Source organism: Canis lupus, chromosome 21 (genome assembly GCF_011100685.1).
Source record: "Canis lupus familiaris isolate Mischka breed German Shepherd chromosome 21, alternate assembly UU_Cfam_GSD_1.0, whole genome shotgun sequence".
In the NCBI taxonomy this organism is placed as follows: domain Eukaryota; kingdom Metazoa; phylum Chordata; class Mammalia; order Carnivora; family Canidae; genus Canis; species Canis lupus.
Genome location: NC_049242.1, coordinates 32,957,857 through 32,979,907, shown reverse-complemented (window position 1 = coordinate 32,979,907; position 22,051 = coordinate 32,957,857). Strand labels below are relative to the sequence as shown.

The 22,051-nt window shown below is 44.3% G+C and overlaps 1 protein-coding gene and 1 pseudogene across 4 annotated transcripts in view; both read left to right on the top strand.

Moving 5' to 3' along the window:
* The window catches only part of SCUBE2 (signal peptide, CUB domain and EGF like domain containing 2), a 63,910-nt gene extending 58,400 nt beyond the window's left edge, over positions 1 to 5,510 (top strand). For all 4 annotated transcript variants that reach the window (XM_038569009.1, XM_038569006.1, XM_038569007.1 and 1 more), the window contains 2 exons: positions 4,000 to 4,079; positions 4,764 to 5,510. In XM_038569009.1, the coding sequence (XP_038424937.1) occupies positions 4,000 to 4,079; positions 4,764 to 4,916 (233 nt within the window). In that variant the 3' untranslated portion in view covers positions 4,917 to 5,510. The remainder of the gene's footprint in view (positions 1 to 3,999; positions 4,080 to 4,763) is intronic.
* A 1,318-nt stretch (positions 5,511 to 6,828) lies between these two features.
* Positions 6,829 to 13,591, top strand: LOC102153689 (annotated as a pseudogene).
* The last annotated feature ends 8,460 nt before the right edge of the window (positions 13,592 to 22,051 follow it).

Below are 22,051 nucleotides of genomic sequence, written 5' to 3'. Positions count from 1 at the left end.
TATAAACATTGGGGTGCAGGTGCCCCTTCGGATCTCTACGTTTGTATCTGGGTAAATACCTAGTAGTGCAATTGCTGGGTCAAAAGGTAGCTCTATTTTTAATTTTTTCAGGAATTTCCATACTGTTTTCTAGAGTGCCTTCACCATCTAAGCCTCATTTTCTTAATGTGTAAATAAGGATAATCATTAGAGCTAATGTGAGAGTTAAATGGGATAGTCCATAAAGGACTTGGTGCAGTGCCTGGCACATAGTAAATGCTCAGTCAATGCTAGCTAATTATCATTGTGGCTTTTATTATATAGAATCCTGAGGAGGGAGGAGAAAGACTCAATCTCTGGTCTTATCTCTGCTACTAATTTGCTGTGTGGTTTTAGAAAAATCAGATGACTTCTCTGGTTTTATTTTCTTCTTGTTAAGTAAAGGGGTGGTCCATGTGAGTGATGGTCCCTACCCAGTGATGGGACTCTGTTGACAAACATTGACTTGGAATACAAAATGAACTGGACCTTGTCCTGGAAGACCTCATAATCCAGTGGGGGGAGACAAGTCATCTGTTCATTCACGAATTTATTAATTCATCTTATCTGTCTATCCCAACGAATACTTAGTGAGCATCTCCTGTGCCAGGCATTGGGCAAGCTGCTAGAGACCACACGGTTAGTAATGAAACACAACTCCTAGATGCTGTAATGTGGCAGGTACAAAGCTCTGTGTGAAGACAGAAGAACAGGCACCAGTTAATCCTTCATGGTATGGCAAAATCTCAAGAAATTTCGGTCCTCAAAGAACATGAGTTTATATATATATATATATATATATATAAAGGGAAAGAAAAATATTAGGAAGAAAAAATTATATAGGCCACATGATAGAGTACCTGACATGGGTGGTGATTATAGCCTGATTGGGTGAGTGGGTAGGGTGCCTGGGGCTTAGCAGTGAGAGATGAGAATAGAAGTGTGTGGAGTTTGGTGGTGAAGAGCCTTGAGTAACAGACTCAGAAGAGTGTTCCTAATCTCACAGGGAGCCATTGAACCATAGAAGGTTTTTAGGCAGAGAGGGGCCAAAAGTAGATGTTTTGGAAAGAAAATATTCTATGGATTTTGTAAAAGCATTTCACATAGTTTATTTCCCACATGTTACAAAAGCCAGGATTATCATCTCTGTGCCTGAAACCATGTCAAAGCTCCAAGGCAAGGACTCTTAGGATCAGACTACTAGGTGGACAGCAATGTCTCCCCCCTGGCTCTGCTGAGAGAGACAGAGCACCTCAACTGTCTGAGAGAAGACAACCAACAACTTCCCCTATCTGGAATCAGTGAAGGAACCAAAAAAGATGTGGAGACTCCAGAATAAATATCACTTAAGCTCACACATTTTATGCTGGCTGTCCTCACTCTTCCTTTGTAACACAAGAAAACATCTTGATTTTTTTTTTCATTTTCTCAAAGAGTTGTAGCTTGAGCCAGGGAAATTACACATAACTCAAGTTAAGTCCTTGAGAATGTATCTTACACATGTCACAGAAGAAAATAATTGAAAATTGATGCTTTAATGATACAGAAAATTTTCAGGTCTTTACTCAGAGTTTATTCAACCTTTATTTATTATTTTTTTAATTTATTTTTTGAAATATTTAATTTATTTATTGATGAGAGACATAGAGAGAGAGAGAGAGAGAGAGAGAGAGAGGCAGAGACACAGGCAGAGGGAGAAGCAGGCTCCATGCAGGGAGCCCGATGTGGGACGCGATCCCGGGTCTCCAGGATCATGCCCTGGGCTGAAGGCGGTGCTAAACCGCTGAGCCACCAGGGCTGCCTTCAATCTTTTTAAAAAACAAACATATATTTCAGACAAGTATGATACCTGGTTTCTAAGCTTGGAAGAATAGAAATCACATTTAGAACGGGTAGGTACTAGGGTGCCTGGGGGCTCAGTTGGTTAAGCAGCTGACTCTTGATTTTGGCTCAGATCATGATCTCAGGGGCCTGGGATCAAGCTTAGCTCCTTGCTTAGTGGGGAGTCTGCTTGAGGATTCTGTTTCCCTCTCCCTCTGCTCCTCCCTACACCCCACTTATGCTTGCTCGCTCTCTCAAACAAATCTTTTTTAAAAAGAAAGGGTGCAGGTGAAGCTGCTACAGACTGGCTCACTTACCACTGGACGATGGGGAGAGTTGTAGTCGTGCCTAACATATACTGAGTACGCGTACTGAGTACCAGGCATGTGCTAAGTGCCTTTACACGGCACATTCCTCACAATTGCCCATGAAGTACACACAATAATTTGCTGATTCTACAGACAAGGCCACTCAGGCTTAGAGATTAACTTAGACACCTGACCTGAGGTCACAGGAGGACAACATTGCAGAGGTCTCCACGACTCCAGGGCCTGAGTTCTTACCTACAACACTTTTCTCATGACAGTTGTAGCAAGTGACAAAACAGAACAGTTCTTAATAGTGGAGGGAATAGTTTTCAAAGACAGCAGTCTGAAAGCATTTGGTGTAGCAGCAAACAGCTCTTTAGTTCTCTCTTACACCAGAACACAGCACAACAACTGGTGTTCTTAGTGGTGAACACCCATCATCCAAAGGAGCTAGTGTTCTAAGGAAGACACTCTGCAGCAGAGAAATTCAAGATAAACAATAAGTACCCTTACTCAGATTTTATATTCCTTAAACTAAAAGAATAAGAAGGAAGATACCACATGAATAGAGTACCAGTGAGGTTGTATGTACACGTTTTAAATTAGTAATTATAAGAACTATACGACATTAATAAATAGCTAATGAATTTCCCTGTACCATCACTTGACTGAGTAGAAACTTTTTTGAGGACTCTTCCCACACAATTCTAGTGATGTTCTTATGATTTGTTTGGTTTTGTTGCACATGATATGCATATAAAGAGGCATTCTTTTCAGCCTGGAATTTGGAAAAGACTGTGTTTTGCATATGCTTGGTTTGAATTATGACTGTAGGAAATAGACTAGACTCTGAAAGGTGGGGATTTAGATTTGGAGACAGCTTACATGATGTGCACTGCATTTAATGTGTACATCAGGACCAAACATTATTAATAAGAAAATGAACATAGCTTTCTTCCCTCTCCAACCAGCCAAATTCTCCCCACCCCACCCCCATCCAAAAGAAAGAAGAGTCTTGCCTGGTGGGTAAGAAGCTTGATTGTTTTACACAATACATGGGCAGAGAGAAGAAAGGGAGGAGGACAGAAGGGAGTAAAATAGAGGAGAAAAAAGCCACAGGCCTGGATGAGCTCACAGGGAGTGAGTATAGATAGAAGAAATGAGAACCAAGCACTGAGCCCTGGGTCCCTCCTACAGTAAGAGGTCAGGGAGAGGAGGAAGAAAAGCAAAGGAGTCTCAGACGAAGCAACCAGTGAGATAGGAGGAAAACCAAAGAGTGTCATATCCTGGAAGCTGAGTGAGGAAGTGGATCAAGAAGGAGGAATGACCAGAGACAGGGAGTGTTGACAATTCTTTTGAGTAGTTTCTCAATAAAGGGGGCAGAAATGTAGGATGGCAGCTGGAGGGAGAAATGAGGTCAAGGGAGGGACTCTTTTTGGATCGGAGACATAATAGCATGTTTACATGCTGATGGGAAGGCCCAAGAGGGCAAGAAAGTGTCATTATGTCACAAAGAGAGGGCAGAATTACTGGAACGATGCCCTTGCCTTGGTGAGAGAAGATGGAGCCAGTGGACTAAGTAGAGGAAGGGCCTTGACCAAATGCACAGAGGGTTCATCTGAGGAAATATGAAACAGAAGAGATGGGTGCAGAGGCTGGTAGGTGAGAGGATGTGGTGGTGGGAGTCTGTGGAAGTTCTCTTCTGATAGCCTCCTCGGTATCACAGTGGTCATTGTTCTGAGAACAGCTGCAGAAGGGGCATTTCTCAGAACCTTATTTCAAAATGAAAGAAAGAGTAAGTTTGGAAATAACGAAACCCTCTGAATGTCTATTATGTCCTTTATTCCAACAGAGGATTACCAGGAACTCATTGAAGACATAGTTCGAGATGGCAGGCTCTATGCATCTGAGAACCATCAGGAAATACTAAAGGTGAGCACACAGCCAAGGTAATGGTCACCCATCACCCAAGGAGCTCCTGGCACCACTAGAGGAAGGTTTTCCTCTTGCTCCATGTGGCCATCTGTCAGACACCAGGCCTGCTCTGGGCTGAGGTTTATATCTTTACCATACTTTATTAAAGAAAAAAATTCAGGTGGCTGTCTTCAGTATTGTCAAGTGAAGTTGTATTCTTTTTACATTTGGAAATGTGTGGAAGAACAGTAGGAAACTTGGATCATAAATCCACGCCAGTGGCAAATTATGTTTCCATATTGATTCTCCAAATAGTTGAAGATCTTTTGGCTCCTTGTTTATCCTTCGAGCCTAAAGTTCACCAAATTTTAGATACTTTTAAGTAATCATCAGGCACTGGCCATTTCACCAACCCTATAAATACTCCCCAGGTTCCAGTGTTGCATCTTATCTGGTTTAGAAAAATAAAACTGTTGTTTATATGTCAGCTTTTCCTTTATGAAAGTAATACATGTTTTTTGTAGATAATCAGGGAAAATAAAAACTGGAGAAAAGATAAAAATCAGAGGAAACAATTTTCACAAAGTGGTTTTCGGCTAATCCACCTACACAGTTCAAGGCTGGATCCATTATAGTTCCATTGGCCAAATGTTGGAATGTTGAAGTATTTTGGCCCAGTACCACAACTTCTATTCTTTTTAGGATAAGAAGCTGATCAAGGCCCTGTTTGACGTCCTGGCCCACCCCCAGAACTATTTCAAGTACACAGCCCAGGAATCCCGGGAGATGTTTCCAAGGTCCTTCATCCGATTGCTCCGTTCCAAAGTGTCCAGGTTCTTGAGGCCTTACAAATGAGCCCACCCCCATGCCACTTAGTGCCACGTTCCACCCCAGTGCTGCAGGGACGCAGCCGTCTGCCTCTGCGGCCAACATGGTTGGATATTGCTGTCTCTGGGAGCAGTGGCCCACTAGAGTTCAACTTTTATAGATAATACAGATATTTTGGTAAATTGAACTTGGTTTTTCTTTCCCAGCATTGTAGACGTGGACTGAGAATGGCGGTGAGTTCCACTGCATCTCACTGCTGGGGGCAGATGTCTTGGATGCGTCAAGGGCTGGCTGAGCTGGACTTTAGTCAGCTCAGGTGAGACTCACCTGTCCTTCCTGGTTCTCACTCCTCCTCACGGTGGAATGGAGGCCACAGAAGGGGCTGTCTTGTCTGAAATTTCAGTTTCCTCCTGCCCAGCTCCCAGCCCCAAAGGAGCCCTCTGTACCCAGGCTGTGACCGGGCAGAGCTGGAAAGGAGGGAGGGAGGAGGGTGCGGAGGGCGAGCCCCCGGAAACCTGGGAGGATTCCATTGCCCCATAGCCTCCTCCAGCCTATGTGACCTAAGTCTGATTCCAGGAGCTTGGGTTCTAAGCAGCGATCATTTAAAAAAAAAAAAAAAAAGTACTTAAAGAGGAAAGAATTAGAAATAAAAAAGATAAAAACTAAGTACATAATAATGTAGCTTTAGGGATGGCCTTCCTCGCTGCCAGCTTCGGCTCTGCAGCAAATGCACCCCGCTGCCTTGAGCCCCTGCGGCTGTGCTTCTGACACTCTGCTGGGTGCTGCCCTGGAGCCTGGAGAGATCAGGGTGGATGCCATCTCCTTGGTGGATGAGAATCATCACCCTCATGACAAGGACTGACTCATAAGCCCTCAGTCAGTACTGCCAAGGGTCCTGCTTCCCTGTGGGCTTGCCTCCATAGGTGTAGGAGGGCGAGGGGCACCCGGTGCAGGCCAGACTGGCACGTCTGCCTTCCTCGTCCACTCTCCAGGGTCAGACGCTGACTCGGTTCTGAGGACGTGAGCAGCACCACTCAAGGCCAGGTGGGCTCCTTCTCTTCGTCATCACGCTGCCCGCCAGAAGCAGCTATGCAGATCCTGGTCTCCTGGTCTCTGGGAGCTCAGAATCAGCTTTTGATTGGCACAGTGGGACTTCACAATCACTTTCTCCCATAGAACTTGGAATTTTCAGGGATCCCTGGGTGGCGCAGCGGTTTGGCGCCTGCCTCTGGCCCAGGGCGCGATCCCGGAGACCTGGGATCGAATCCCACATCGGGTTCCCGGTGCATGGAGCCTGCTTCTCCCTCTGCCTATGCCTCTGCCTCTCTCTCTCTCTCTCTGTGTGACTATCATAAATAAATAAAAATTAAGAAAAAAAAAATTTAAAAAAAAAAAAAAAAAAAAAAAAAAAAAAAAAAAAAAAAAAAAAAAAAAGAACTTGGAATTTTCAGTATCATTTCATTTTAAAAAATTTTGATCCCCAGGCAAAAATCTCATTACAGTGAATAAAAAAGACTCCTATGAAACAAGCTGCCACTTCCCTGAATGGGCTGACTGCACACACCTCTAGTATTTTATTACTTTAGGGACACCCTGACTCTGGACACACAACTCTCTATACCAAAGTACTAAAAAGGTGGCTAACAAGTATTTTTAAAGAAAACAAAGGCTATTTTGTTATTGAACTCACTTTTCACCTCAGTTTCTTTTTAACCTATCCATAATATTAATTTAAAAAGAAAAAAAAAACCCTAATCAAACTTTTCTTCTTTATTTAGATAGGTCCTGAATACCCATCTCCAAATTTCTTTTTTTTTTTTTTAAGATATTTATTTATTCAGGAGAGACACACAGAAAGAGAGGTAGAGACATAGGCAGAGAGAGAAGCAGGCTCCCCACAGGGAGCCTGATGCAGGACTCAATCCCAGGACCCCGGGATGACAACCTGAGCCCAAGGCATATGCGCAACCACTGAGCCACCCAGGTGCCCCCTTCATCTCCAAATTTTTCAAAAATTTAAACATCTTCATTAAAAAAATAATAATAATCAAAATAAGCACTTAGAATTTGTCATATCAGAATTTTGCCTACATTTCTGAGTCTAATCATAAAATGAAAGTTCAAATGCAATACAACCTGAGTCAGTGACCTGCCCGATGCGAACATGAGGTAAGTGAACTGTGCCATCCTGTCCAAGCACATTGCTAACTTTGTGCTCATGACCGTGTAGTTCTGTATGGCTGGTGTTACAGGAAAGCTAGGGATGGAGATATACTGGGGGGTGGAACCAGGCCGCATAAACGTGGTTTCTGTGAGGCACCCTCCAGGAGCAGGCCCACACCAGCGCTGAGCTCCCGGGATAAGCATAAGCAGCCAAGGCCCCCCAACCTTCCTCTCTATCCCTGCTAACGACCCCAAGAGATGCTGTGGAAGACTGCCTGCCTGCAGCTAGTGTTACTACCTACTAAATCAATAAATATTTATCGAACCTCTGCTCTGTGCCAGGCACTGTTCTAGGCCTTAGGGATGCACAGTGACAAGACACGGAGTCCCTACTCTCATGGTACTTATGTTTTAGAGGGAGGAGACAGCCGAGGAATCAATAAGTCACCACAAAAAGCATCAGCTAGCCTTAAGTGTTACGTAGTAGGTTAATGTGACATATGACTGCGTCACCACTTTAGAATGATCGATTGTGGATAGCCTCTCTGGGGAAGTGACATTTCAAACTAAAAATGGCCAGAAGGAACCGGCCTTGGAACAGTCAAGGGGAAGAGCACTCCAGATAGAGGGAAGCCAAGTGCAAAGGCTGGCAGGCCAGAGCCAGTGTGTGTGTGTGTGTGTGTGTGTGTGTGTGTGGTCACCGTCCAGTGAGAAGGGAGTGGGACAAGATGAGGCCAAGGGACTGGATAGGGGCCAGAGCACGTCAAGCTCTGGAAACCAGAATGAGAGTTTCAAGTTTCATTCTAAATATGTTGTAAAGCTTTCAGAAGGTTTAGGCAGAGGAGTGGGATGATCTGATATATGTTTTAAAAAATAGTTCTGGTTACTGTATGAATAGATTCTGGAAAAAGGCATGGAAGCAGAGAGCCTTTGGCCAACGATTGTAACCAACCAAACAGCCATCCAGGTGGGAGATGAGGTTTTCTGAGGTAAGGTTGTAGAAGGGAAGAAAGTTTCTGGATCTGTTTTGGGGCAGTCAAAAATTTGCATGAGGATTGGATGGAAGGGAAGGGAGGAGCAGCAACCAAGGAGGCCTAGTTGCCTGAGCAACTGGTGGCTGGAGGAGACCACAGGAAGAGAGGGCTTGGGACATGTGACAGTTGTAAAACAGGTCCACAAACTCTTTAATACTGCTTCCATGTAAAGTTGATGGTCTTTTCCCCCCTCCCCTTAAATGTGGGCTATGTGACTGCTTGCTTAACACAGTGTGGAAGAAATAACGTTTTACCAGTTTCTGGGCCCAGGACTCTAGACACTGGCATTTTGCACCTCTTTTGCCCACGCCAGGAACTCAATCACTGCTGAGAAAGCCAGCGCAGCCTGTGGAGCAGCCATGCCGGGAGCAACCAAGGCCCCCCACCCGTACCCCAGCTATGCTTTCCAGGTGACAGCGAGTAAAACTTGCTAGCTATGTGAGTGAGCCATTGTGGGAGTGGAACCCCTGGCCCCATAGTGAGCTCCTCAGCTGGTATACCTCACAGAGCCATCCCTGTTGAGCCACACCAAAATTGTAGACTCGAGAGCAACATTGATGATTGTTGTTGATTTAGGCCACTAGGTTTTGGGGTGATTTCTTTTTCTTCTTTTTAAAGATTTTATTTTTATTTATTCATGAGAGACACACAGAGAGAGGCAGAAACATAGGCAGAGGAAGAAGCAGGCTTCCTGTGGGGAGCCCGATGAGGGACTTGATCCCAAGACCCTGGGATCATGACCTGAGCCCAAGGCAGACACTCAACCACTGAGTCACTCAGGGAATCCCTGGGGTGATTTCTTATGCAATAATAAGATACTGGAAAAGGATTGATGACCAAGAGCTTAGTTTCGGCCATTTCTAGTCTGAGGTCCCTGTTCAGGATTCCAAACTGAGAGTTCAGAGAGGCAATTGATCTTATGAAGTCCCAAAAGAGGTCAGCACCAGAATATGAATTTTAGTGTCACAGAATAAAGACCTGAGGCATGAGGTTGAGGTCACCTGGGCCAAGTGTGTACATCAAGAGGATCAGGGATGGGATCTCTGAATTCTGGGATTCCCCGTGTGGGATCAGGGCAGGACTGGAGGAGCTGATTGTTCGGTAAACAGGAAGAGGTCAGAGCTGAGTTTTCCCTGCCCTCCAAGAGAGCACATTCTGTGAGAGGACTCTGAGGGGAATTGGAATCTGTACAGGTCCTTCCTTCCAGCTGTGGATATTGTTCTTGAGCATTTACTCAAGTGCTGCATTTATGGATTTAGCAACATTTCCCTTGAGTTTCCAATGCTAATAAAAGAGTGTTTGCCTTTTCACACTACCAGATGATTATCTTCACTGTGGAAAATTGCTTCCTCTGAATCATTCTCTGAGCTGTTAAGTGTGTTGTCTGTAGGCATTCACTGGATTTAGGTTTGCAGGTGATTTTAAAATTGTCATGTGGTAATTTGGGAAAGATTGTTGCTGCACAGCACAAAGCTAGGACTTGCTTGCCCTCAGGCAGAAACCTTTATGGGGAGAGCACTAGGGCTGTTGCTGGCTGCAGGCTACTACCACTGGTGGGCCAGTGTGCCGGGAAACCCAGGCACCCACACCAAGCTCAGGCTTGATCCTTCTCCTCAGTCCAGAAGGGATGCCTCTCTAGGGCTGTCAGCATCTTTGCTTCCTTTCACGCAGCAGGATGGGTCCTGAGAGCCTTACCCAAGTCTATATCACTCTTAGCCAGTATTTGGGAGGCAAATGGATTAGATGAAGACTAAAGTAGTTTCTCACCAAGCTCAGGGAGGCTTGTTATCTACAGCCTTCTTGCTAGGCAAGCTATCCGCCCATATTCAGGTCCTAAATGTAGCCATGAGGGGCCCATGCATAGGAAATTTGAAGCTTGGTGAGGCTTCCTTTCTGTAGCATCATTTACTCCAGGGGACTGTGAACCCAGTTTGAGTGTCCTGAGTATTTGTCGTTCCCAGCTTCCTTCTTCCCTCAGGCAGTCCTGATCAGCCTGCAGAAGACCACCCTTAGGGGTCTGATGGCCCAGCAAGACTGCTCCTGACAAGGAGGGATCACTTCCCAGAGAGCACAGTAGGATCAAGATAGATTTAAAAAATGAAACCACTCTAATTCTCAGGCAGGTTGCTTTAGCTGAATAAAAGGGACACAAATTCACTGACTACAAACAATGACAATAACTTAGCATTATTTGGTTTTCAGAGTATCTCATTAGGGGAATGCAACCACAGACCTTGGTTACTAATAGTTTGTTGTCATGTGTTCGCTCACTTATTCATTTATCCAATATTTTTCTTGAGGGCTTACTAAGCGCTAGGTACTGTAAGAGCAGGTTGTACCGTAGGGAGCAAAATAAAGTCTTTGCTCTTGTGGAGTTTAGATTCTTATGGTGGGAGACAGAAAATAAACAAATAAACATAAATTGTAAAGTCATGTGTGATAAATGTTTAAAGAAAGTAAAGGGCAAAATGATAGAGGATGAGTCTGTAGTGAGAGGGAGTTGCTATTTTAGGTAGGCTGAGCTCATTGTTGCAGTCATGAATCCAGGCCTCTCCTGGGGCACTGGCTTCTTAAACATACCCTGGCAGCACTGGCCCTTGGCAAGCTCCACTACCCACCCAGCAAGCACTTGACATTTCATCTGGGGCTAGGCTGACCAGAGCTCCAAGTTATGAACAACCTATTTTGCAATTCCTGAAACAGGTGCCACCTACTGGTTATAAATGGAATAGATGTGCATCTCTGTCATCCTCCTGCTTTGGAGCTTAAATGGCTACAATTCAAGGGGAAATGTTACCTGTGAGATTTGTGGACTGGGGTTGTGGTTTGACAACTGACTGCACGTTGTTTAATACCGCCCTCCGAATAGATCTGTTTAGATCTTTTCATTCTTTCTGCCTGGCCTAATGACTAATGACCAGGTGGGAAGCCATCGATTTGGGTCTTTTCAAACTATCAACAGTGCTCTGAATCACGTCCCAACACACCCACATACCCACCCACACCCTGTGCATTCATCCATTCATTGCAATGGTCTAGGCACCATGCAGAGTTGGATATATATTGCTGAGACAAGAGGGAAAAGTTGAAAGAATGAGGGGGGGGGAGACTTTCCAAACTGTAATCTTGTGGCATGTTTCAGCACATGAAGTTAGTTTCATGAGCTACCACATTCCCTTACTTGGACCATTCTCTCATCCAATAGTTTATCCTATGACTGAAGAATAACTCTGAGGCACAGTCTAGAGTTTTCTGTCTTTTCCCTACACAGTGCAAAAAGCAGAAATACAAACCTACCTTAAATCTGAGCTTTGGTGCTGGCTTTGCTTTATTATACACACCTTGTGGTTGAAGAAAAATTAGTAGCTGCTGAGCAGGAAATGGAACTGATGCCCCAGGCAGAAAGAGCCCAGCAATGTGTGACTGGCATGACCATAGCCAGAAGGACAGTGTGGAAGTTAAAGAGTGTGAGCTTGTGGTAAACCCTGGCCAGGCCTGCTGTGTTCAGCCCTCTGCAGCCTTGGGGCCAGCTTACTGTGTGACCACAAACTGGTTATTGTCACACACTGCCAGCATATGTGCATGGTACCTGTCCATCATATAAAACTGTGAATGATACAGCAAGATGGTAATGGTGGCAAAGCAAGAACACGTGCCCAGAACCCTGAGGTTAGATCTGGGTGACCTGGCTTGGGGAAAGGCGGCCTTTGGCAACCATATAGGTACCAATGCTGGAGTTTGAGGTGATGTGGGTGCAAATATCAAAGGCTTGGTAAACCCTCACTCAGGGCTTCCAATAAGAAACTGAGGCAACTCAAGCAGTATCAGTTATCTAATATCCACCTCCAAGAATTCCTAATCTATTTTTCTAAGAATGCATTCTCTCTGTTGATCTTAGTGAAAGATTTCTCTACAAGTATGTTTCCTAATGCTCATTTTCTCCAAGACTCCCAATATGTCCTCTGTGGTACCTGGATCTGTATCCGAGCTCTGGCACCTCATAATTGTATGACTTTGCACAAGTCACTTTACCTCTCTGTGCCTCAGTTTCCTCATGTGATACATAAACTGACTGGATAGGGTTGTTGTGAAGGAGGATTAAATGAGTTCCTCATGGGACATTACCTAGTTCTGGGCCTTGCAGACACTTGGTTTTTCCTTCTCCTGCACAAGAGGCCTCTGCTTAACCAGATCATCGGTCAGGCCAAGAAGCATCCAAGCTTGATCTCATTCTTCGTATTTATTGGGGCAGGAGGTACTAGAGCAGTGCTGTATGTCTTGCGCTTGGCATTGTTCAATCTAGATGTCAGTTGAGATAAGAATAACCAAGAACCCTGGAACAATCTGGGTTCCAATGATCAATACAAGTTTTACTCAGTGAATGTAGATTACAGCAAACTGAAGAAAGAAGGTCCAGACTTCTAAACGAAATGTTTCACTATAAAGCTGCTTAGAGGGATCCCTGGGTGGCTCAGTGGTTTAGTGCTTGCCTTCTGCCCAGGGCGTGATCCTGGAGTCCTGGGATTGAATCCCACATCGGGCTTCCTGCATGGAGCCTGCTTCTCCCTTTGCTTCTCTCTCTCTCTCTCTCTCTGTCTCTCATGAATAAATAAATAAAAATCTTAAAAAAAAAAAAAAAGCTGCTCAGAATGAAGGTCTTCAGAAGCCATCTGCACAATTTTCCCACTTATCCAGGAAATATTTCCCCTCTAAATGCATGAAATCATGTTGGTGTATTGTGTTGGGTTTACACTGAATAATAAATATCTGAAACTTGAAAAAAAGAGTTCCTTGTGGAAAACTCTTGAAACACTCCAGGGAATATAGTAAGGGCTCAAGAAATGTTAACTATTATCATCATCATTATTCTCTTCCTCTGCTTCAGACTTGAGAAGTTAAATCCAAGATACATTTTTTTTGACATCTCCTGGGTTTATTTTAATATTCAGAAGTAAAGGCAAGAAACACCAACAGATGGGCAGCTCGCGTGGCTCAGCGGTTTAGCGCTGCCTTCAGCCCAGGGCCTGATCCTGGAGACCCGGGATCAAGTCCTGCGTTGGGCTCCCTGCATGGAGCCTGCTTCTCCCTCTGCCTGTGTCTCTGCCTCTCTCTCTCTCTGTCTCTCACTAGTAAATAAATAAAATCTTTAAAAAAAAAAAAAAAAAGAAACATCAACAGAAAAGAGGATGGGATATGGCAGTCAGAGCTCAGGGCACCTCCCAGAGTCAAGAGACTTAGCTCAGTGGGTGGACAGGAGGAGCTGGGGCCCTAGAGCTCTGGCCATGTCAGTGCCAGGAGAAAGAGGACTTAGGTCAACTCCACAAGCAAATCTCTGGCCACATGCCACACCCACTTCAGATACCAAGATGAGTGGGGATGTCTGCTATTGGTTACCTTGCTGAGGTTGTCCTGGGCCCTGCAGCCACCCCAAGGATCAGCCTAAATCTTATATATATATATATATATATATATATATATATATATATATATATATATATATATATTCATGAGAGACAGACTGAGAGAGAGGCAGAGACACAGGCAGAGGGAGAAGCAGGCCCCTCGCAGGGAGCCCAATGTAGGATTCGATCCCAGATCCTGGGATCATGATCTGAGCCGAAGGCAGGCGCCCAACTGCTGAGCCACCCAGGAGTCCCCCAAGATATATTTTTAAATGGGTTCACACTCTGCTAGTATCTCCCATTTCACTGACACAGAAAGTCCTTTAGTCACAAGCTTTCTGGTGGGATGTGTTCTAGGAAGAGAAGATTTAGAGCTTGAGGCAGGAAAGAAAGGCCAGAATGCCTGATTTGGGTTCTCATACAAGACCTCTGAAAATCTTTATCTTCCTGAGCAGGGAAAGTGAAGTGCACTTTTCCAATCTTCTAAGACTGTTTTTTTCTCAGGTCAGGAATACCGCGGCACACACACACGCACACACAGATGCCTGTCAATGCTTCATCTTTTGTATTTCCAACCTTCAGCCCCTGATGTGTGGGGACATCAGCACATCTTGCTGACCCCAGAATAACACATTTTCCTGAAATGTTTATCTCAAGTTTGATGTTTCCAACATGGTGAAGTTGTCCAACATGGTGAAGTTGTCCAACTTCTGACTCAGAGAGGCAGTACTCAGGGTTGTAGGCAAATCAAGCCTACCAAGAGCCTCACTTGGCCAGGATGTGAACTTTCCCAAAAGGAAACAATGAGGAATCTGTGTGAGCTCTCGTAGTCAGTGGGACAAAGTCCCTGATGAGACCTAAGGTCACAGGCCTGGCCAAGCTGGATCTGACCACCATGTAGCATGTGGCTGGGAAAGCACCAAACTCAAACGTGCTGATAGAATGTAGATAGTCTAGAAAAGAGAGAATTTCATCTTTTCAAAAATCATGAGTGGGGAAGAAAAAAAAATCTAGTAATTATACAGAGGAGGAATCAGGCAATACTTTCATTAGATTATCAGAATTATCATCTTCAGTAAAGGACATAAGGACATCATATGACTCCACATACCCTGAAAAACAACATCATCTATACAGTACTCAGGCCAAGAATGCAAAGTTTCAATCTCAATATAAGGAAACTTCAGATACAAAGTGAGGAATATTTTCCTCTCTTTTAAAAGGGGGAGGAGTAGGGATCCCTGGGTGGCTCAGTGAATGAGCGCCTGCCTTTGGCCCAGGATGGAGTCCCACATCAGGTTCCCTGCATGGAGTCTGCTTCTCCCTCTGCCTATGTCTCTGCCTCTCTCTCTCTCTCTCTCTCTCTCTGTGTGTGTCTCTCATGAATAAATAAATAAAATCTTAAAAATAAATAAATAAATAAATAAATAAATAAATAAATAAATGGAGAGGAGTAGAAAAATAACTGGCACACCAATGAAATTAAAAACTTTTGTATTTCAAAGAACACCATCAAGAAAGTGAAAAGGCAACCCATAATAGAATGGGGAAAAATTTTTGTGGATCATAAATCTTATAAGGGACTTGCAGCTAAAATATTTAAAAAACTCTTACAGCTCAATAATAAAAAGACAACTTGTCTTTGTTCTGAAGGATCAGGACAGATATTTTTCAAAGAAGATAAACAAATGGCCAATAAACACATGAAAAGATGCTTACCACCATCAGCCATCAGGGAAATGCAAATAAAAACCACAATGAGATACCATTTCACACCCACTAAGAGAGCTATAATTGAAGAGTCAGATAATAGCCAGTGCTGGTGAGGATGTGGGGATACTGGAACCCTTCCACTGCTGGTAGAGATGTAAAATGGTGCAGCCACTTTGGAAAAGTCTGTTCTTCCCTCCATAGAGTTACCATAAGACCCAGCAATTCCACATATGTCCTCACAGAAACTTGTACGCAAAAGCTCATTTCAACAGTAATCCTGATAGCCAAAAGTTAGAACCACTCAAAAGCCTATCAGCTGATGAATGAATAAACAAAATATGATAATATTGGAAATAATTCCAAATAATGGAATGTGATTTGGCCATGAAAAGAAATGAAGCTCTATAACACATATGAACCTTGAAAACATTACGTTAAATGAAAGAGGCCAGTTGTAAAAGACCATATGTTGTATGATCCTGGTTATCTGAAGTGCCCAGAACAGGCCAGTCCATAGAGACAAAACCTATAGATTACAGGCTGCCCAGGATTGGAGAGTTTGGGAGGAAATGGGTAAGGACTACAGTGTTCCTTGAGTACACAGCGTCTTTTGGAAAGTGTTCTAAAATTTAATGTAGGGATATTTTCATAGTTCTGTGAATATATTAAAAATCACTGAATTGTGCACTTTTAAGTGGGTGACTTGTATAGCATATGAATTATATCTCAATAAAACAGTTTTTTCTAAGATATGGAAGACTTGAAAAATGTCAATGTCATAAAAGACAAAGCTAGGGAAATGTTCCAGATGAAAGGAGGCTAGAGAAATGCAACAAATAAAATCTCTGACCCTACGCTGGGTCCTGTTTGAGGGAATATGTCACAAAGGACACTATTGGGTCAACTGACAAAACTGAAATGTAAACAGTAGTTTAGATAAAAGTTTTCTGTGTAAATTTATGATGTTTGTACAGTGGTTATGTAAGAGAAAGATCCCTATTCTTAGAAAATACACAATCAAGTACTAGTGGTAAACGATCATAATATAGGTAACTCACCCTCAGATGGTTCAGAAAAAAAAATGTGTGTGTATGTGTTTGTGTTGAGGAAAAGCAAATGATACAGCAGATGGAGTAAAGTGTTAATAATCTGATTTAAGGATATATAGCTATTCTTTGGATTGTTTTTGTCTTTGTAACTTTTTGTAAATTTGAAATTGTCTCCAAATAAAAAGTTTGCAAATAATCACAAATGACTTTTCTCTCTGGGCAGCACAGGGCTGTGTGAAAATAGGTCAGAGAGAATGTTGTGTAAGTGTGTGTGTGTGGTATGTAGATGTCTACACACCCAAGTTCCCACATGTTCCACAGGGTGCTTTGCCCCTCGGCTGCTATTCGCCCCATTTGGCCTAGGGCTTGCCCATCACGGGCCACTGACCTGTCACTGTCACACCCAAGCAGCATACCTAGTTACCTTGGGGAAAGGCAGTGGAGCCTTCCATGTGCCTGAGGCAGACAGAGGTAACTAATGTGAGCTGTCCTGCAGGCTTTCTCGTCTTTGTCTGGGAGCAGGAAGGTCAGGCCGAGACTGAATTCTGAGAGGCTTGCCATCTCCAGAGGTCTGTTTCAAGATTGAGGAGCTCTCCAGTGGCCTCTGGAGGGCTGGTCTTTCTCCAAGTTCTCTACTATTTTAGAGAAGAGAATGAGAGGGGAAGATGATTCATATTTTATTAAGGGCTCACTTTGTGCCAGGCCCTGCTTTACATGTTATTTTATTTAAACCACACAGAGCCCTGCCAGATGGGTAAACTGAGGCTCCAAGAGCTGCAGGAGTTTGGCCAAGGTCCCACAGTGAGCAAGGGGCAGAGCCAGATTCAAAGTGAAGCCTAGACTCCTCTCTTTCCCCTAGGTACTCTTGCTTTAGATTCTTTTCCCCCTCTTTTTCTCCTCTTTGCTGTCTGATTTGAGGTCACAGCCTGTCTTTATCCCAAGAAATGAAACAAAATCATTGCTAACAGGAATGAATCCAAAAGACCCAGCCAACTTTGGAAAACACCAGCAGGGCTGCCATCAGCCCTGTTTTATGAGGCTTCAGTGATGCTGGGAATCACTCTGAAGGAAGAAGACAGAAATATCTCGTCTTTGCTTTAACCTGCCAAAGTAGACACAGTCTTCAGGGCTGGGTGCCAAATCATGGGCTCTGTGTAGCCAGAGATCCTGGCATACATATGGTACCTGCAGTGGACAGCTGTTTGAATAATCTTCCTGACAGAGGGAGCTGGGGGTGGTACAGAGGGCACCAGAGGAGAAAGCAGACTCTGCAGCTGTAAGGATGGGAGTTGTGAGCAAAGCGGGGTCTGGGCAGTGGCCATTACTTCCAAGGGTGCCCAAGGGCAAAGTCAGAGCAAAATATATGTGGGTGGGAAGAGAGGGGGATAAAAACTCATTGGCAATCTCTCTTTCCCTCTGCTCTTCTCATCTACTCTCCTGGGCTCCTGGCCCCAGCACTCATCCTGTATTCCATCCTCAAAGGTCTCCCAGTTAGCTGAAGACCCAAAGGAGGGGGTGCTGAGAGAACAGACTGTAAGCTGGGAGCTGCTGACAGCTAAGAGACAGGAAGAGCCTGCCTACGGTGGCATCACCTCATTGCCTATAGTGATGTCATTTGAGTCCTCAGATCCAGCTTTGCCTGAAGTCCTTGTACTTTTTTTTAATAAAGACTACTTTTTCTTTGTTCTTTTAAGATTTATTTATTTATTAATGAGAGATGGGGGGTGGTGCGGAAACACAGGCAGAGGGAGAAGTGGGCTCCTCGAAGGGAGCCTGATGGGGGACTCCATCCCAGATCTCGGGATCATGACCTGAGCTGAAGGCAGGTGCCCAACTGCTGAGCCACCCAGATGTCCTGTCCTTACACTTTTTAAAAGGAGGACCAAAAAGTTTACACTTCTGCTTAAGAAATTTTCAACAGGGCTTCTGTCACTTATCCTAAGAACAACACAAATAAAATCCTGATTGAAACAGCATCAGCTTGTCTAGAACAATTTTCAAGGACTGATCCTCTATAACAGCCAAGGCAGGATGTAGAGAACTTTAGTACAGAAACCACCTGACATGGTAAATTCAGAATCCAGAGGCACCAGGGACAGGAAGAGAGCCGGCCAGCCCCTGCCTCAGAAGGCCTTGGCTCCAGAGAGGTGGGTAAGATGCTCAGGTCTGACTCGCGTTGCCTGCAGCTTTGTAGAACGGCTTACAGCAGACATGGGCCAGGGCCCACTCTGGGACTCAGCAACCTGCAGGCTTTCCTGGGTCTGTCTCAAGCAATGATGATGGCATTACCACGTGCCACTATGTGTTATGTATATCATTTTACTTAACCCTCACAGCAGCCCCGAGAGATGGATATGTTACTAGCATCGTTTTCAAGATGAGGAACTACAACACCACGGAGAAGTAAACTTACTAGTCATGGAGCTGCTAATAGCAGAGCTGGAACTCAAGCCTACTGTCAAACTCCAAAACCTGTGCTTTTAACAACTATATTATATTTCTTCCAAGATAGGTCAATAGGGCAGGGAAGGTTGGGTATTTGGAGAATTAATAATGACCTTTTCTGCTAGTAAAGCTCTCCAGAGTTCACAAAGCCCAATTTTATATGTAACCTCACTGCATCCATTTTATAGATACGGAAGCTGAGGCTTAGAGGCAGGAAGTGACTTTCTCCTAGTTATTTGGACAAACTGGATAAACTGAGCAGAGGTGATGCTCCTCAAATGGAGCAGCTAGGCTGCAGTTTGCAGAAATTCAGTGTCTACGCAGGCAAGCCTCACCACATTGACCCATGCTTAAGAGCAGTGATGGTTATCAGTCTGGCTGACAAAGATCTTTAAGAGATAAGGGGATCAATTGTGATTTGGCCACAGATCCAATTGCAGAACACAAATCCCACTGCAGCAAAGAGCTCTGCATTCACAAAAAGATCCCCAGCTCCAGCCAAAGCCCTGTTTACTTTTCAGCAACACTTGATATGGACAAACCCAGTTCAATCAGAGACATTCAGCTTTCTGGTGTTCCCGGAGGGAGGGGGAATCTTGTTATAAAAAGAGCCCCTTTCTTCCACTGGGCCATCCTCAGTAAAAAAGCTGCAAGGCTGAGCTGAATTGCCTGAGGAGTGGGGAGCAGGAATCTGCCGGCCTGGCTTCCTCCCAGAGGAAAGTAGCTGTCCCAGCTTAAGCCCCAGGGGCTTTAGCTGTTGGGCCTGCCTTGATGTATTGGCGAGCTCAGAGGTACCTGTCCTAGAGAGACAAGGCAAGGCTGCCTTTCACTATTCTCTCCGCGACTCATGCCTGGAGGAATGACCAGGCAGGAATCCAGGCTACAGGACAGCAGGGGCCAGGGCAGCCACTGTTGTTCACTGCTGGAAGTGTGCCAAAGGCCTGGAAGGTGAGCTGCTATCCCATCCCCTTCTTGCCCCTCTCTCCAAGAGATCCTGCCCTCAATGAATGGGACTGGAGGGTGGGGACTTTCTTGAAGCCAGGTGAGCAGCCTTCTGGTTTTGTGGATTTATTTTCCCACGAGCAGTCTTTGAGCTGTGAATCTAGGGCAAGTGTTGAAAACAGGAATGGAGAGCAAGAAGCAGGTTCGAGGGGGAAACCCAGTCCTTCCAGGTCCATGACACCCAGCACAGATTCTGGGGGCAGAGAGCCTGGATTTAAAATTCTAGCTGTAGCACTTGCCTTCCTTGGGCAAGACCTTAAGTTATTGCCATACTTACACTAGTGTTTTTTGACCACCATATAAAAGCTGTGCTAAGGATTTAATAGTAAGAAAAAAAAAAAAAGAAGAAGAAGAAGACTCAGTTGCCTTCTCAGATTTTACAATTAGTGAGACAAATGTTAACCACCCACTAACACCCCCACCATTACGAAAGAAGAAAGAAAGAAAGAAAGAAAGAAAGAAAGAAAGAAAGAAAGAAAGAAAGAAAGTCAGTCTAGGAGAGTTGCAGAGCATATATTTAGGGAAAATTCATCCACTCTGGGAGGTCAGAGAAAGCTTCCCTAAATAAATAGTGGAGCTGAGGTCTGTTTACTGAGGTAGAAGGGATATTCTATGTAGAGAACAGGATATTCAAAGTAGGCCATTTGGCAAGAATGGCTCCTCCATGGAACTGGAAGAGGGCTCATGAGGCTGAAGTATAGACTGGAGAGCCAAGTGGGGATAGACCATGAAAGAATGTGGTTATTAAGAGCAATACAAAGATTTTTTGTGGTGCTTTAAACTGAAAGGTGAGATGATAACACTTGTAGTCTGAAAAGGTTACTCTGGCAGCAAAGAACAATGGATTGAAAGGGAACCAAAGAACATTCAGGAGACCAGTTAGGGGGTCTCAAGTATTTGCCTATGAAATACAGATAATGGATAATATCATCTCATAAGCTATTGGCAGGATTCAATAAAAAGTGGCATTTTTTAAGTGTTTATGCCAGGATGTGACACACACAGCAAAGGCTCAGTAAATGTCAATATTGTTACTTTTGTTGGTTCTCTTCAGCGAACTGATCTTTCTGCTTCATATCTCCTCCTGAGACACAAGGTGGGAGAGGGTAGTGCTAGTGGTCTCTAGGATGGAAACCCAGTTTGTATTAAGTCACAACATAGGGGCCAGAAGCTAGGAAGCCTGAAGGACCCATCAGAATGGCTTACATGCAAACTGGTGCAGCCACTCTGGAAAACAGTATGGAGATAGTTGAAAAGAGAACTATCCCAAACCTAGCAATTGCACTACTAGGTATTTATCCAAAGAAAACAAAAATAGTGATTCAAAGGGGCACATGCACCCAAATGTTTATAGCAGCAATGTCCACAACAGCCAAAATATGGAAAGAGCCCAGCTGTCCATCCACAGATGAGTGGATAAAAAAGATGTTGTGTATATACACAATGAAATATTACTTAGCTATCAAAAAGAATGAAATCTTGCCATTTGCAAAGACATGGATGGAACTAGAGGGCATTATGCTAAGTGAAATAAGTAGGTCAGAGAAAGACAAATATCACATGATTTCACTCATATGTGGAACTTAAGAAACAAAACATGAACACAGAGGAAGGGAAGGAAAAATAAAATAAGATGAAAACAGAGAGGGAAGCAAATCATGAGAGATTCTTAACTGTAGGAAACAAACTGAGGGTTGCTGGAGGGGAGATGGGTGGAGGGATGGGGTAACTGGAAGATGGGCATTAAGGAGAGCGCTTGATGTAATGGGCACTGTGTGTTCTATACAACCGATGAATCACTAAAGTCTAATCCTGAAACTGGTAATATACTATATGTTAACTTTAAATTAATTTAAATTAAAATTTTAGGGATCCCTGGGTGGCTCAGCGGTTTCCCACCAGCCTTCAGCCGGGGGCATGATCCTGGAGTTCCTGATGCAGTCCGGCTCCCTGCATGGAGCTTGCTTTTCCCTCTGCCTGTGTGTGTCTCTCATGAATAAATAAATAAAATCTTTTTTTAAAAAATTAAAAATTTAAAAAATGACGTTTATTATTATTATTTTTTAAAAGAATAGCTTCAGAGTAGGGAGGACTCAAAGAAAACCCGGTTCCCATTGCTCCTGGAAACCAGCTGAAGAGGAGAGTGAAAGACCCTCCCCCACGGTGACCCTTACGTGTTGGCTGGGACATCCTTGCTTTTCCGTCAGGGGTTCCGCAGAGCAGGTGTGGGGCCGCACTCCGTGCAGTCGCAGAGGGGGGACTGTCGCCTTCCGCAGCCCTAGCTGACCCGCAGGTTTCCAGCCGGCCCTGCGCCCCCGCTCCCAAGTGAGGATGCGGGGGTGCCCTGAGCCAAG